This window comes from Balaenoptera borealis (assembly GCF_965194805.1).
Source record: "Balaenoptera borealis genome assembly, chromosome: 13".
Classification (NCBI taxonomy): Eukaryota; Metazoa; Chordata; class Mammalia; order Artiodactyla; family Balaenopteridae; genus Balaenoptera; species Balaenoptera borealis.
The window spans coordinates 39,238,929-39,256,603 of record NC_138870.1 but is presented as its reverse complement, the minus strand read 5'-3'; the positions used below and the strand labels follow the sequence as shown (position 1 = coordinate 39,256,603).

The following is a 17,675-nucleotide window of genomic DNA, read 5'->3' as shown; positions in this document are numbered from 1 at the left end:
CTCCAGATGCGCAGGCTCAGTAGTTGTGGCGCATGTGCTTAGCTGCTCCATGGCATGTAGGATCTTCCCAGACCAGGGCTCGAACCCGTGTCCCCTGCATTGGCAGGCGGATTCTCAACCACTGCGCCACCAGGGAAGCCCGGCCAGTTAGTTTTGCTATGTTCTTCACCTTTCATCAGGCACATTGTATTAATGATCTACATCTGTATCAGGGTCGGCAGACTATAGCCCAAAATCCAAAGCCACCTGCAGCCTCTTTGTATGGCTTTTACTTTTTTAAAGGGTTAAAAAAAGAAGGTAGTTATAAAGTATACATTGTTTCATGGAATCTTTATAACAACCCTATTTATCATCCCCATTTTACAGATAAAGAAGCTATGATTCACAGAGGCTGAGTAACTTGCCCAGGTTGACACCAGTTGGGGGTGGGATGGGGGAAGGGAGGGCAACAAAGGTGCATTCCTCTTAACTCTCCCATCTCTCCTTAAATGTGCATTGTTACCATGGAAACAGAGTTGGAAAGTGTGAATGGAGCCCGTAATCCATCATTCCTACTGGAATGGAAGTCCAAAATGCCCACCAAGTACAGCATGTTCCTTTACCTAATGGTTATATGGAATTCTTGTCACTCAGGAGTCACATCTTTAGAGTGTGATAAAGGGGGCATCGTTTTGAAAGGTAAGGATCTAGGTTTGAGGAGAAGGGAAACCAGTGATCCTTGTAGAATGGAAGAAGAGGAAGGAAGCCATGTCTAGAATTATAAATGGAGTGCCCACAAAACCCACAGCCTTCTACCAAGGGCTGTAGGCAAAAACAGGAAGTGGTGGTGGCATCTGGCTTTCTTTCCTGCTGGTACAACTTCCTCATTTAAACTCAGCCCTCCTCCTAACTTTCTTAACTTCTCAAAGCATCAACTAAACGGATAAATGCGATTTCTCTCCGCAAATCTCTTTTAAACACTTCTTTCTCTTTAGGATTATATTAGATATTATTTGGTTTGGTCACCAGCGATGTGTATTCCTTTCCTCAGACAAAACAAAATATCTAATCAATAGTGAGGCTAGTTCAAGAGAAACTTTGCAGCACAGAAGTTCGATTTGCCTACAAGGAAAGAAATGGAATTGTATACAAATAATTGATCCTCACCTGTTCCCTGCCCAGCCTTTAAAAACCATCCCTTTCATTCTCTAGTTCAATTTGTAAATATTACAAATAATCACATGCTACTAGATCCTAGTGTGCTGGTTCTCTGACCCTCAGAATGTTGAAATTTAATTAGGGTGTAGTGACTAAGAAGTCCGCTTTGGGTCTGAATAATTAGATGTTTCTGCTCCTTTCCATAAGCATTTCTTGAGCTCCTTAAATGAAATAAGGACTATATTGATGAGCTTGGGGCTTAAACCAATGCACACACCCCAAAAAGGGTTTGGAATAATAATACTTTTCATTTGAAAGGTTCCTTTATTTTTCATTTTAATAGTGTTATTGTAAAAGATAATCATTAAAGACCATTTTGAAAATGCATAAAATAAAGTATAAAGAAATCACCCAAAGTCTTACCGTTAAAACAAGCTCTGTTAACATTTTGATATATTTTACTCTAAGTTTTTTGTCTTCTGCTTGGGTGTTGCTTTTTACACTGGCATTCTCCCGTGGACATTTGACTTTGGCAGACAATAGAGCATGGTGGGTAAGGACTCGAGTCAGACTACCAGGGTTTGAGGGCTCTGATGCCCACTTTGTGACCTTGGACAAAATACTCAACCTCTCTGAACTTCAGTTTCCTTATCTGTAAGGTAGGTAGTAATAGTACTACTCATAAGTAAAATATTGTAAAAAGTGCTTAGTGTGGGCCCAACATAGTGAATACGCTTAAATTTATTATTAGTGGTGATCAATAAAGTGTTTTATTAATTATACTGAATTCTCATTGAAGTAAATGAAAGCTCTAGGAGTACATTTGTATGTAAAAGATAATTTTGAATTTGTCAAAATATTTATAATTTCCCCATGAATTAGAGTCTCAGAACAGCTTGTCCCCCTCTCCTAATTTTCAGGCGCGTCTTCTTCCATCTAAGCTCTTGTTAAATGAACTTCCTCTGTGTGCCCTTTCCTCTCCACGTAAGTCTCTCCCACTGGCACCCCCCAGGAACAATTCTGCACCACCTACCTGCACGTACCCTCCAAACACCCCGCTTCTGACTGCAGTCTCCTCTACTTCCCTCCAAGGGCTCCCCCTTGGATACTCCCACTGTGCCTGGCCTTAAATGTCACTGAGGACCTCTGTGCTTCCTCCCCTGTCCAGCTTAGATGCCACGGTCCTTCCCTTAAACCCCTTCAGGTCTTCCCCACACTTGAAATTCCCTTCCTCTACTGGTGCTCTGTCACACGAGCCCGGAAAAGCCCTGGATCTGCGCTCTCTCGTCATACAGATGGGTGACACTTTAACTTCATCCTCAGTGAGCTCTCCAGCCCTTCCTTCATCCCCCGCTGGCACTCTCTTCAGCAGTGTTTTTAAACCTTTATTCGCTTCATAGAGATATTTCTCATAGGAAGAATAGGGGTGCAGTGGAAGAGCAGGAGGGTGAGTGGAGATAAGAGGTGAATGAGAAAGTGGGGAGGAAAGTGCAGGAGGGCAGAGACAGCCTGGAAATGTGGAAGAAAGGGAGGCGGTAGAAGAGAGCTTGGGAGAGACCAGCACCCCCGGGAAGGACTGGAGAAAGATGATTGGCCGGAAAACAGAATGTTTCCTACCATTTGTCCAATTGCCTTGTCCTGGGGTTTTACATTTCCTTGCAGATGATCAGCATCTATGTCTGTGAGTTTGGGAGTGAGGGGCTGTGGTTTGGTGGGAGATGACGTTAGATAAAAGCAGAACGATCAACAAAGACCACTTTTCCTCCAGCAAGGTAGTTTTTATGTGGGCTCTTCTAATCATGAGGATGGTAAAAGTTTTATATTTTTTAATCAAATCATTCATTCATTCATCAAATATTTATTGGTACATTTTATGTGCCAGACACTCTCCCAGGCACTGAGGATATCAAAGAATATAGAAACAAAGGTACTTGCATGATTAAATAGCATTAGAACGTTAGGATGCTTTTCAATTCAAGAAGGATTTTGTGGGCACTAAGGGGCGGAGCATGGGTACTTTGGCCCTGCCTCAGGTGCCAGCACGCATCTGCAGAGCTCTATGGCTCAGAGACACCCGTGAGCGCAGGCTGAGCGCGGTGGGAGCCGTGGCCACGTGAAGCCTCGGTGTAGAGATGCTGCTGAGACCAGCCTTTCCTAAATGACTTGGTCTGTCTTGGTCTCAGAGAAAAACACCAGCTTGTCAGTCGGTTCTTGGGCAGGGGATCTCCAGAACTCAAAGGAAGCTTGTGTAATTTTCTGGTGAGAAAAAGAAGAGGAACTACGGTAATGATTCACGTAGTAATTGCTTACTTGGATGGAGTGCCTCCCATGTGATAAGAAAGAGTTGCTCATCCCTCCCTTCTAGCTCTTTCTTCTTTAATCTTTTTTTTTTTTAATTAATTTATTTATTTATGGCTGAGTTGGGTCTTTGTTGCTGCTGTGGGCTTTCTCTAGTTGCGGTGAGTGGGGGCTACTCTTTGTTGCGGTGCGCAGGCTTCTCATTGCGGTGGCTTCTCTTGATTCGGAACACGGGCTCTAGGTGCGTGGGCTTCAGTAGTTGTGGCACGTGGGCTCAGTAGTTGTGGCTCGCAGGCTCTAGAGCGCAGGCTCAGTAGTTGTGGCGCACGGGCTTAGTTGCTCCGCGGCATGTGGGATCTTCCCGGACCAGGGCTCGAACCCGTGCCCCCTGCATTGGCAGGCGGATTCTTAACCACTGCGCCACCAGGGAAGCCCTCTTCTTTGATCTTGACCCTCTCCCAGTTTCTGCCTTCTCAGATGAACAGCCCCTACTAGCTTGGAATGTTATGAATGAATTCTTCCCCTTGGACCTTCTCCCAGGAGGATGCAGTGGCCCTGTGTTCCTAGAGGAGCACCCCTCACCAGCGTAGACCTGACTCACCCCTGCTGTGGGCTCCGGGGCCACTGGAGCTCTGCTGAGATGCCTGCGCCCACCCTTGGTTACCGATGTTCCATTTTCTTCTCAAAGCAGAACTAAAAAGAGACAAGAAATTACCAGAAGCCTAGCTTTTTCCTAAGAACCTGCAGAAAGAGCTGTGCCCTAAGGTTGGGAGTGCAGGTGGAGGACAGATCAGCTAAAAGTAGGCCCCAGATCCACTTTGCTAGGCCCAGCTCAGCTCCTTGTTTGGGCTGAACTGACCACAAAAAGGAAGATTATAGCTGTGCTCTTAGGATTTGGGATGGAGGGCTTGGCCTAGGGATTCACAGGGTTTCAGCCTATCTCAACCAGGTGTCAGGGTCTCCCAAACGATCTCAGGCCTTGCTCTTGGCTCCACTCACGGCACCCTGTCAACCAAGACCATTTATTTGGAAAACCCAGCCCCTCCCAGTTTAGACGTTGACCCCATTGCTCCTTGCTGAGTTGTATTGTTGATTTGTAGTTCAGAGGTACAAAATTAGTTGATAATTAGACTGTTACTTGATGTCACCAGCCTGAAATGCAATCACCTGGTAAGAAATAAAACAAGCATCTCTGGACATTATTTAAGAAAAAACTTTTATACTTTCAACCAGGTTTAGAAGAGGAAGGATTATATAGTGTGGTGAGCCTTTGGTCCCTTTTGGAAGGAAAGACATGGCGGTGTGGGGAAGGGTGTGGAGTTGAAAATAATTTAAAAATATATATCCTGGTGAGGTAAGTAATGCTCTACTACCCTTAGGAAGCAGACAGGACCAGCTCTCACACTGAGAGCCAGTCAGGGACTCACAGGAATGGTAATGGTTCAGCTGTAAATGCTTCCCTTCAGTGCAGTCTCACCTGGACAGCGGTGGGATCCATGTCGCAGGTATTCACGCTGAATACCTGCAGGCGGCTGGCGGGCGATGTGGTGGCGCTGGTTCGGAGGCTGTGAGAAACAGAAACACTGAGATGGATACGCCAGGGGACCAGAGCTGGCAGCTTCACATCCTGCCTGCTCCAGGTGCCGTCCATGTACCAGCAGCATCAGTACTACCTGCGAGCTTGGGAGGAATACAGAACCTCAGGTCCCATCCCAGACCTACGGGATGAGAATCTTCATTTTAACAAGATCCTAAGGAGATACGTATATACACATTGAAATTTGAGAATAGCTGCTTTAAACTCTGGCAAAGGAGAGGACGGGGAGAGTCATGCTGGGAGGGTTGATAAGGGCTCTCTCTTTTTTGAGAGGAGTGGGTCCTGGAAGAGTTGAAAGCCCTCACCTGCGTGGCAGCCTTGAACACCCCCATCTGAGCTATTTCTGGATCCGCAGCGGTGATGGCTGCTTCATCTTCACCTCTTTCAAGGGCTCTGACGCTCAGTTGAAGGATGTCGTATGATTTCTCATTATATAGCTGGGCTGTTAAAAGATAGTCTCATCTCCCTTACAGTGCTGTGAGGTTGGGTTTTTTTCTTTTTTCTTTTTTTTTTTTGAGACATAATTTATAAAATTTCCCAATTTAAAGGATAGGATTTGATGAGTTTACCCAAATAGAGTTGTGGAATCACCACCACAACCATGGTATAGAACATTTCAATCACCTTAAGTGTGTTGGTTCCATTTATTGTCACAGCTTTCCATTTCATTAGCATAAAATACTTCAAAAAATGAAATTTTTTATAACATTATCCATATAATCTTTGGGTAAATTATAGAAGAACAAGAATCATAGTCCTATCAATATGATTCAAAACAATGACATAAATGTTTTTAAGATAGATGTTTAGATGTTCATTGTTTTTATGTGTGAGTCAAAATTTTCTTGCAGCAAATAGAGTAAAAATATCTAGGAATATTTAAGAAATCATGGAGGGGCTTCCGTGGTGGCACAGTGGTTAACAATCTGCCTGCCAATGCAGGGGACACAGGTTCGAGCCCTGGTCCGGGAAGATCCCACATGCCACGGAGCAGCTAAGCCCGTGGGCCACAACTACTGAGCCTGCACTCTAGAGCCTGTGAGCCACAACTACTGAAGCCCTTGCACCTAGAGCACATGCTCCACAACAGGAGAAGCCACTGCAATGAGGAGCCCGTGCACCGCAACAAAGAGGAGCCTCCACTCACGGCAACTAGCGAAAGCCCGCACGCGGCAATGAAGACCCAAACGCAGCCAAAAGTAAATAAACAATTTTTTTTAAAAAGCATATGAATTAAAAAAAAAAATCATGGAGTATTGCCAGAGGACTAGAAATGGGCAAATTTCATCCCAGCTTTCAAAAGTAGTAAGAAGTATATCCCAAGCATTATTCTAGAGCAGATTATTAAATAGCTTATTTATATGAAATTACTGCAGAAAATACTGCTCCCTGGGGGCAAATAATGTTTTCCTAAATAGTCTTACTAACCTAACTTCATGTCTTGAGATAAGAGTGAACTGGTATAATAAGAACCTGCTGTATAAATAAATAAATTAAATAAAATTTAAAAATTCAAGAAAAATAAAAATACAAATAAATTCTTTTTCAGAAAAAAAAAAAAGAGTGAACTGGTAGGTCACAAAACTGGCTTAAGCAGAGTGTACCTTGATTTTAGCAAGATATTTGGCAGTCTCACGTGGCTTACAAATGAGATTCTAATCTTTGTAAATTCACTTATACTTAGCTAAGAGTCAGCTATGTGCTGTGTTTGGTATTGGAAGTAAACAGGTAAGTAGGACAGGCCATGACTGTGAATTAAACCATCGTGGCCTGTCCTACAGTCTAGTGGTGAAGAAACATAATAAAGTAATAGAACAAAAAGAAACCTCTGGCTGCTGGATGGAGGATGGATGAGAGTGGTCAAGAAAAGGGAAACAGGTTATCACAGTTGCCCAGAAATTAAAGATGACAGTGGCTTGGATTAGAGTAGTGGCTGTGGAGATGGAAAAAAAAGAAGCGTATGGATTTGGGATATATTTTAGAGGCAGAAATGATAGGACACTTGCCAGTGAATTAGAGATGAGTGATGAGTGAGTAGATGAGAAGTCAGGGATGACCTCCAGGTGTCTGGCCGGAGCAGTTGGCTGGACAGTGGGCCATTTTCCAGATGGTCTTGTTCCATTCAAAAAGAACCAGTGACTTGGATGAAGGCAGACTCAAGATAGGAAGCTGGATGAGGTAGTTGATACATAAGTAAAAAGGATCAACAATTTAAAAAATATCACAAGACTGGAAAGATAAAAGATAATGAAAATAAGTGCAGAGCCTTATACTTGGCTTAAAAAAAAAAAAAGAAGTACACAGGATGGAACCAGGAAGACTGACCTAACAGCAGTTCCCCCAGAAGCTCAACAAGAATGAAAAGTGTGACTTGCTTCCATAAAAATGAAAACCAAAATAGTTTGCCTTAAAAGAAGCAGGATGACTACTGGGCATATACCCAGAGAAAACCGTAATTCCAAAAGACACATGCGGGCTTCCCTGATGGCGCAGTGGTTGAGAATCTACCTGCCAATGCAGGGGACACGGGTTCAAGCCCTGGTCTGGGAAGATCCCACATGCTGTGGAGCAACTGGGCCTGTGAGCCACAACTACTGAGCCTGCGCGTCTGGAGCTTGTGCTCCGCAACAAGAGAGGCCGCGACAGTGAGAGGCCCGCGCACCGCAATGAAGAGCGGCCCCCGCTCGCCGCAACTAGAGGAAGCCCTCGCACAGAAACAAAGACCCAACACAGCCAAAAATAAATAAATAAAATTAAAAAAAAAAAAGACACATGCACCCCCATGTTCATTGCAACACTGTTTACAGTAGCCAGGTCAGGGAAGCAACCTAAATGCCCATCAACAGACTAATGGATAAAGAAGATATGGTACATATATACAATGGAATATTACTCAGCCATAAAAAGGAACGAGATTGGGTCATTTGTAGAGACGTGGATGGACATAGAGGCTGTCATACAGAGTGAAATAAGTCAGAAAGAGAAAAATATCGTATATTAACGCATATATGTGGAATCTAGAAAAATGCTACAGATGAACCAGTTTTCAAGGCAGAAATAGAGACACAGATGTAGAGAACAAACATGCACAGCAAGTGGGGAAAGCAGGGGTAGGGGGGTGGAGTGGAATGAATTGGGAGATTGGGATTGACATATATACACTAATATGTATAAAGTAGAAAACTAATAACTAATAGATAACTAACCTGCTGTATAAAAAAATTAAAGCAAAAAAGGCATACAGATGGCCAAGAGGCACATGAAAAGATGCTCAACATTACTAATAAAAAGAATTAAAAAAAAAAAAAGCAGGATGTCCAACTCAAGTTAATAATCTTACTGTGCTTTGCACTGTCTGGATCAAAACTAATGTGAAGGGGGCTTCCCTGGTGGCGCAGTGGTTGAGAATCTGCCTGCCAATGCAGGGGACACGGGTTCGAGCCCTGGTCTGGGAAGATCCCACATGCCACGGAGCAACTAGGCCCGTGAGCCACAACTACTGAGCCTGCACGTCTGGAGCCTGTGCTCCGCAGCAAGAAACGCCGCAATAGTGAGAGGCCCGCACACCGCGATGAAGAGTGGCCCCCGCTCACCGCAACTAGAGAAAGCCCTCGCACAGAAACGAAGACCCAACACAGCCAAAAATAAATAAATAAATATTAAAAAAAAAAAAACTAATGTGAGAGCATCGTGCTTTTCTTGGCACCCAGCCGTTAAAAAGGATGGTTGAGAAACTGGACCACGACTGAGCTGTAAACAGCTGAACACGCCATCACAGGATGAACAGCTGAAAGTACTGGAGAAGTTTAAGTCAAAGAGCACCATCTTAAAATGAGCACCGTCAGATGGACCTTTAGGTGGAAGAGGGGTTAGATTTCAGGTAGATTCAAGTAGGTCCAGAGGGTAAAATAAGGACCCAGGATAAACATAGCAGCAGTAGTTTCAGCTCAGCCTCAGTTCCAGTGCACAGCACTTTTCCAGAAGCAGGATGGGTTGCATATGTGTCCCCTGACAGAAGACTTTGCAGACCTGGATTTCTGTGTGTTGGCACAGAACATAGAGGTTTCCCATCCTGCCTGAAAAGCTGGCCAGGGTAGTCTCTGAAGGTCTCTCCCCAGTCCAGGAGTCTAGAATTCTGTTTCCTAACCAGCCTCTTTCTTCTCAGGGGACACAAAATCTACTGGAATGTCCCTGCACCACGTTTTTCAAAGTATCGCTGACACATGAGGGTTCTCAGAATCCCTGAACACATTCTTTGCAAGACTAACTCTCCCGCCACTGCTTCCCCAGGGCCCGTGTTCAGTCATATGTTCTAGGTCCCCTTCTCTTCAAGGGTGAACATCAGTCTGAACTATTAATACCTTGACAACTCGGTTGCCTGTTGTTGAGGTTTGGTTCCCGTTGAAACATGCCTTTTTCAGTGAGCAGCTTTTGCCCCAACCATATGAAAACTTTTGGTCAATGGTTAGCAGTGTGAAAGCTTACGTGATACCCAGATGAAATGAAAAAAATGAATCACTTCTGTTCCTCTTAGCATAGGAATACCAGCTTATGTTTCTCCTCCAGGAAACCAAACTATATGTACAAATATTTACTTGGGTAAATAGGGGCACAGTCATGCTCAGAATAGAAGAAATGTTCAAATAAGTCCTTAGTCTCACGAGTCATTCTCCCTGCTCTTTCTTTTAGATGTCAGCTCCGACTGGATCCTCTTAAACTATTCTAGGATCTGTGATAACCAATCCGATATTTTATTGCTTCTTTCTAAGAATCTAAATAGGGAGATATACTTTTCTAAATTTTAATTCTATTAATGCTAGATGCTGTTATAGGCTAAAGCAGTCATAGAATTTTACATACAGAAGTTGCCTTTTAGTGACCTGATAGAAAAAGGTTTTTGCTTTATATTAGTTTTCAGTCTTGGAAGGGAAGGTCTATATGTTGGGAGGGATGGAGAAAAGGGTCTTCAGGGATTGGCTGTCAGACTTACTATGGGTCGTTTGGCCGGGGGTGCGGCGTGATGTCTTTCAGACGTGGGAGCAAGGGGCTTGTTGTCATCTCTGTGGAAGGATCTCATTCTGCTGTTGTTAAGTGTGGGGAAGGAGATAGGTGAGCTCCCTGCTAAAATCTTCCCTGATCAACACTTTTCTCCCACTTGGAAAAGAAAAAGAGGTGAGACGAGTTTATGAAGAAATCCTTTCTCTTTTGCCAAGGGCCACAGGCCAGCTGAGTATCATCTACAGAGAAGCCCACCCAAAAGAATGGCTCAGAGCCGCTACGTGCAAGAACATGTGGTCCCAGGGCTACTAGCTGGGGGAACAGATGTTTCTGTAGAATGTTTCTTTTGCTGCTGAGGACCCAGTTCTCCCTGGCTGAGGGCCTTTGGTTGCCCATTAGGTAGATGTTAGTAATTATCCCTCCTACAACGTACATATTTCGAAAGGTCATACTCTTCACTCATTAGCCTGGGGCCCAGTGGTAATATGTCCTCTCCTCCCCAGGTCAGTCCCAGGAGAGTCAATTCAACAGAGGACAGGGTCACTTCAGAAGAGCCCATGGCTAATCCTCTAATTGCATCCATTCTATCCCCAGTTGGTAGCCCAGGATCTTCTGTGCCACAGAAATCCCCTGTGGCCTGTCACAGGCACATGTGGAAGTTGCCACTTAGGGTTCAGTATCAACATGAGTGAACTCTGAGTGAAACTCAAGGCTTGCTTCCTTAACATAAATATTATCTTATAAGATGAAGGAAAAATCATACCACAGATGTGTCCTGTCTCTTACTCTCTGGCAGAGCATATAGCAAATCATGTTCCATTACAGATCTCAAAACTGCTGGATTGCTTAGTAAATGCTGGCTCTCAGTTTTTCGTGTCCCTTAACCAGAATAGGTAATAAGGGACTTACCCTCTTATTCGCCATCTTACTCAGGGATCTGAGTCAATATATGTCCGAATGTACTTCCTTACAATCATATCTTAACCTAAATTCCCCTTTATTAGCTGGTCAGTTGGACCTTCACCTGAAGAGTTAGATTTTCCATTCTTTCTCCCAGTGTTTGTTTTACCTCTGCCGAGCCCTGTCACTCTTATGGTTTCTGGCCAGTCTCTGGCGGTCTGTCTGCTCTGCCCTTGGCTGTCTGTACTCCCCCGTTTATTTCCCCATGGTTGAAACAGAGGAGAAACAAAATGCCGCGAGACAAGAGAAAGCTAAGAAGCAGTGTTTCTGCCTGGGGCAAGGGAAGGTACCTGAGGAGGTGACATCTGAGCAGTGGCTCAGCAGGTGTGCGGAGTGGGGGAAGGGCTGGGAAGAGGCCCATGCAGAGAGGATTGCACAAGGCGCCAAGCACCGCTCAGCAGTACTTGCTAGAAAAATAATTGCCTTAATCACTCAAACATGGAATCAATTGCAGTAATGCATTGTTCGGTCTCATCTAGGGGACTGGAATTTAGTTCTTTAAATAAATAAGCTTTATTTGCAATTCTTAGGTCTGTTTTAACCAAATGATTCAGAAATAATCTATGCCATCTCCCACATCATTTTAACTGTGCTTTTTCTCGAGGAAGGTTTGATAACGAGCCAGATGTACTAAAACAAAAACATGAGTTCGTTGTTCAACAAAGTCTTTTCATTCCGCTTGATTGTCCAACTTTTCCCATCCGTTAAGAGAGGGAAACATTATTATTTTAAGAGGAACCAGGTGCAGAAAAAAGTGAATTATCTCAGTGGTCTAATGTATAGATTCAAAGATAGCCATAGAGTAATTAGGTGGAAAGAACCTAGACACCGTTTGGCCTTCTGTTATAGGCGAGGGATGGGAGACATCAAGCAAGGTGCCCACAGTCACATGGTCCTGGACCTAAGGGTCACTGCACACCTTTCCCTCAACATCCCCACTCACCCCACTCCCACCCTCACCCCCCTTTCTCACACTTCCTCACGGGGGTGTCACAGCAAGTGTACCATAGACCACAAAAGCTTTCTTTCACAATGTTGTTTTAAAGTCACCTCAACTGAAATGATCCCAGAGAGCTATTTCTGTTTACACTTAGGATTATGTAAAGCATTTGAATTCTTGGAGTTACATTCTAATGAGCAGTTCTTTACTTGGTAGAACGTTTTTATTGAGGATGTTAAGGAGGGTGTGACTAATAGGTTCCAGTATCTGGATCCTGTCAATGAATAGTGTTAACCGTATAACATATAAATCAGCCTTGGCCTTTCTGTTGGTTTGGCCAAAAAGTTTATTTGGGTTTTTCCGTAACGTGTTACACAAAACCTGAACGAACTTTTTGGCCAACCCAATGCAACGTAAGGTCAGAGTCTGTGTTCTTTATAGTTATCACAAGACTTATTTTCTTTGCTTTAGGGTACTTTTGACTTCAGTAACACTGCTGTCTATATATTCAATCAACCTTCTGTTGATCTGTTCAAAGGAAACAGGTAAGCTGATAGCACGTGTAGTTTTGTAAAGCCAGGGTAGCTGATTCTCATGGTGATATTGTGAACAAATGATACTCTCCCTCTTCAGCAACTTGATTATTAAAGAAAAACAGTACTTTGACCTGTGGTCACTGGAAGACCTATAGAGGAATTTACCTAGAGAAATAGATAGAGCAACATATAAGTTAACTTGTTACGAACAATGAGCAAATAACGTTGCCATTTAAAGAGAACCCTCAATTATACCTGCTTTTCTAGTTTAAGATGACTTCATTTTAAAGGCCTCGGCTTTTTCCTTAGGTCTTTATAAAATCAGATCCCATGTTTTTATATTATAGCCTCCAAGGTTTCAAAAGTAAACAGAGCTTTCATTCTCTTTCGTGCATATTCCAAGGAGAAAATGTGATTCCCAATGCAATGTGGGAGTGAGTGTGCTGTGAAAAGACTTCAGGTTCTCTGGGCAGTGTAATACCTGAAGTGTTTATTTTCTGTTCCTGGGACACTGGATTACGTTTGTAATACTTTGACTTTTACTTTAGCTAAAACCACATTGGCCGACTATTATTGTATGTAGATGACTTCATTTAACTGGAACATTTTGTAATAAACTGCAGATCTAACCATTGTCTAGTTTAAACACCAGTCTTATGAGAGAATAAACAAAAGTTTAATTATAGTCTGACCCATATTGCTTCCTGTGAACCTTTTGAAAAACGTGAGCTGAACTGTTACAAAGAAATATAAACCCATTTTCTTAAATGAATGGTTTAACATTTTAGTATTTATTGACATGAGCCGGCTGAACACTGTAGAATTTTGCTATGGCCAAATTATTCTCTTGACAGAGTTACCTGCTTCCCTCTTTTGTGAGTTGCAAATCTCTGAACTAAATTTTATCAAAGGTCAGAATTCTGATGTCGTGGTTATTACATGTTTCTAAGCTTGTTACTCTATTTAGGACCCATGAGGCATTGTTGGAATATTACTAAGATAATTCCTTGTTAGCCTAATCAGTTCAGGTAATTCATTTAAAAGGAACTTTTCTTCCCAAGCATCAGGATTTTTATTTTTAAATCAAATTTTTATTTTAATGATACACACCAGACCTGAGAATAAGATCAGAGTGGGAACTTCCCCCCCCCAGTAAAGTAGGGAGACTTTTGAGACAGTAAAAAAAATAAGGCTTATGACCTCATCGTTTATTTGCAGTGCTTTTGTAGCCAACCTGAAAAAGAGAAAATGGTGGTCATGTCTGACATTTAAAAATGTCAAGGGGTGGTTTTGCAATGAGAATGCCTTAACCCTTGCAATGCCAAGAAGGCTATTTGTGTGATTTTTGATAAAGACTCAATAACTTGGGGAATCATCAATAGAATGATGAAATCTTGGCTATTTTGAATGTAGGGAACTCTGTCATTTCTTCTGTTCTCAACTGTGGTTTTTAAACAGGCTGCATGGTTTATGAAAAGCTGGGAGAACAGGTCTTTGGCACCACAGGGAAACTTGTCATCTTCGGAGCCACCTCCCTACAGAACACTGGAGGTAAAAAGATCATGTTTTTCTATACATTAAAGTTGTGAACACTATTATTTCTTTCTAATCCTGCTGGTTGGGTGGCCACGTGAATTTTAACATAATTCAAGCAGTATCATTCTCATTGCTAAAATGGCGCTTGGAAAGTCCAGCAGAGACAGTAGTCACTTAACAACCAAGGATACTGGGACAGTGTCTACAGCTGTCTTTGTGTCTTATTGAAGCTTAGTCTAGGAACAGGCTGGTGACCTTTTATATAGCTTGCAACGTGAGCCTCAGTATCCTCTTTCTAAAAATGTTCTCATTTTCCTCTAGCAATGCTGAGCTACCTCTTCATAGTAAAAAACGAATTACCCTCTGCCATAAAGTTTCTAATGGGAAAGGAAGAGACATTTTCGTAAGTTATAGACCGTTGTTTGTGAGATAACTAAAATGCTTTTAACTGAAATGTGGGCTAACCAACGTTTTTGTTTTATGAAGCCGGCAGAAACAGAGTTTTCCCTAGGCTGTTTTTTCTTGGTTTGTTGTTTCTGGGGGGTATATAAATGAAGGAAGCAGGCAGAGCCGTTTGAATCTGAGCATTTAAAAGGTAGATTCATCGGTCATGCTGAAAACGCTAGGTGCTGCAATTTCCCAAGAGCCTGAAATCTACATCCAGTTTCTATGAAGTAGAACAGATATGGAGTATTTTTGACACAGAAGTGGAACAAGCAAGATTAAGACCCGAGTCTCTTCCTTAAAGAAGGGACAGAGCATCTGGGGAGCAGAATTGACATGAGCCAACCTCATTAAAGATGTAGCTAACCTTGGAAAATGTTGCAGCTGCGTTTGGTACATCCTGTGTTTTGACTACCTCTTGTTTAACAGTTCTTGTCAGTCTTAGTTTCTCTGTTTTCTTTCAAGGGAGAATCGTAGAAACCAGAGTTCCTAGTGTTCTTTCATCAGGATTCAAGGTCAAATCCAAGGGATTAGGGAGAAAGCAATGGCTACTTGTGGTGACTTGTTTTTCAACGATATTAGCCAAGCAAAACAGAAAGGAACTTTCTCTTTAAATAATTGATAAGAGAAGTTGTAATCTGACAGAACGTGATGTGTGCATTCAGCTTTGAAACGATGTAAATAATTCAGAGGAATGGCGCGCTTAGCCAGTGGGAGTGAGGGAGGAAGCAATATCTCTTCTTCTGCTGCATGGGGAGAGAGATGAGAGTAAGTGACTAGTGGTTGGGTCAGAGTGGTTGGATAAAACCTGAATAATGATAAAAGTTAATGGTAAACATTAATAATAGTTAACAAAGTTTAAATATTGTGAAATTTTACGTGTGAGGAAAGAAAAGTCACTTTCTAAGAAAATGTGACCTAACTGTTCACATGCTTTTCAGAGCCTGGTACGTGGATGGCCGTCTTCTGGTGGTGGTAGTTACCTTTGGCATAATTCTCCCTCTGTGTCTCTTGAAGAACTTAGGTAAGAGCTTGCTTTTCTCATAGTCTCTACAATACCCAGATGAATCAGAAACCTAATAAAAACGAACAACTTTGCCCTCTGCTTTCACTTGTAGGGTAAAGATTAAATGAGTGATAAATTACAAGTATTAATCAGGCTTGACTTTAATATGGGATAAAAACACTGGTTGCTATGTGACTTCCTAAGCAATCCCTCTACTAAGCCGTGGAGGGAAGAAGGAAGGTCCTGGGACCAGCAACAGACAGTGCTCTGTCCAAAAGCACAAAGTCCAGAAAATGGAATTCTCCTCATACAAGGTCTTACATACTCTGATTATTTAGACGAGCAGAATTTCACATCTGATATCAAGACAGAAAATTGCTTATATTTTTACCCCAAAGTATTATGAATCACTCTTAAATTATCAGGAGTCTAACCGGTCTCAACTATTTGCTTCATTGAAGGGAGAGAGAGAAGCAAAAAGTCAAAAGTGGTAGATAATCACTAAGTCATATCCATTTGGTTTTGACATTATTGTGTGTGCGCCTATAGTTGGAGACCAGGGTCCCTGATGTTATGGACATTTCGTGTGTGGAATAATGCAGCCAGACTGCCGTCCAGTCCAAAGCCTCTGAAATGCATTTCCTTTAATTCTGGGCTCATTCAAGGCAGACGTTTAACGTTCTTCCCAAAATGATTGCTAACCATAATTTTTTGTTTTGTATGAAAAATACCAAGCCTCTGTAGCTGTTCTGTGAGACCTATAAGTAGATTTTTTTTAAGCTACTTAATTATCTGGTTTCTGAGTCTGTGTTTAAGCTTTTCTATGTGTATACATGTAGCTCTTTTCAGTGCAAGTGGAGAAGGGCTCTTCTCCCCCAGGGGTGAGAATAGTGCAGCCCCCAGAGACCACTTAACTCTGCCTTTCTGGAGATTACGGTGTTCGGAGATCTCCCAGGTATTCTAAGGGGAGCAAGGTGGAGATCCTCAGGTGTTCAGTTTCTCGCTGGAAACCACTTCCTCTCCTCTGTGTATATTCAGTATTTACACAATATGTGCATAATCAAGAATTATTGAATGGATCAAGGGGTAAATGGGAATTGGCCATAGGAATCCATCTGAGTACAGCAACAGAGACCTATGGCCAAATTTGGTAAGTTCTTTTCCCCTGGATTCTGGGAATCTGTGTTCTCTATCTAGTGTGTCAGGAAGAACTGGAATCAAAACACATAATGCTATAATGTTTTAATTTAAAGTCACCATTTTTGCCAAGTAAGGTAGCACTATCAAATAATCTTGTATTAATATTAGCATGTATGAATATTATTGGAACCCCAAACTATGCTTGAAATAATGCATTGAAAGAGGTGATGGATGAAATAATAAGAATTCTTTAAACTTTTTTTTTTAGGCTATCTTGGCTATACTAGTGGATTTTCCTTGAGCTGTATGGTTTTTTTCCTAATTGTGGTAAGTGCTGATTGAAATGGTTGGCTTGGTTTTGCCATAGTATGATGCTATGTAATAATTATGCATTATTTGGCTTTATTTGATAAAGTCTGATTGTTTCTCCTTTATTTTTTAATACTAGGTTATATACAAGAAATTTCAAATTCCCTGCATTGTTCCAGAGCTAAATTCAACAATAAGTGCTAATTCAACAAATGCTGACATGTGTACGCCAAAATATGTTACCTTCAATTCAAAGGTAAGTTTCTTATCCTTTAAATATAAAAACGAGTGTTTTTACTAAGGGCATTTTTATTTCTCAAACTTCTTTTGATTAAACTGTCTTTGATGTGATTGTTCTCAAAAGAACACTGTATCACTGCTTCCAACTGCCACAATCCATTTAGGGACCTTGGAGAAATATACAAATTGTATATTTCGTTCTCCCTTTTACCCAGTTTATGTGTAGGACAGCCTTAAGTATTCCCTGTGAAAACCTCTTTCTGGATAATTGTCTCAGCTCTGTTATTCCTTGTAGATCTTTAAAAACAGATTAATAACTAACATCCTTAGCCCACTGCTTCTTATCTTGTGGTGACAGAAGGGAACACCTCAGACTTCCCCAGCATGTACAGTTGAAATACAGACACCACCACAAATTAGCACTTAAGGAACGTTCATACGACATATTGGGAAATGATGGACTATGGAACCAGTCAGGCTTGGATTTGAATCCTCAGACAAATTATCAACCCCATTTGTAAAATGACTATTCTA

The 17,675-nt window shown here is 42.1% G+C and overlaps 1 protein-coding gene across 4 annotated transcripts in view; it reads left to right on the top strand.

Moving 5' to 3' along the window:
* The window catches only part of SLC38A1 (solute carrier family 38 member 1), a 70,442-nt gene that overhangs the window by 37,520 nt on the left and 15,247 nt on the right, over positions 1-17,675 (top strand). For all 4 annotated transcript variants that reach the window (XM_082349446.1, XM_082349445.1, XM_082349447.1 and 1 more), the window contains 6 exons: positions 12,402-12,475; positions 13,925-14,017; positions 14,324-14,405; positions 15,388-15,470; positions 16,861-16,919; positions 17,041-17,157. In XM_082349446.1, coding sequence (XP_082205572.1) covers positions 12,402-12,475; positions 13,925-14,017; positions 14,324-14,405; positions 15,388-15,470; positions 16,861-16,919; positions 17,041-17,157 — 508 coding nt within the window. The remainder of the gene's footprint in view (positions 1-12,401; positions 12,476-13,924; positions 14,018-14,323; positions 14,406-15,387; positions 15,471-16,860; positions 16,920-17,040; positions 17,158-17,675) is intronic.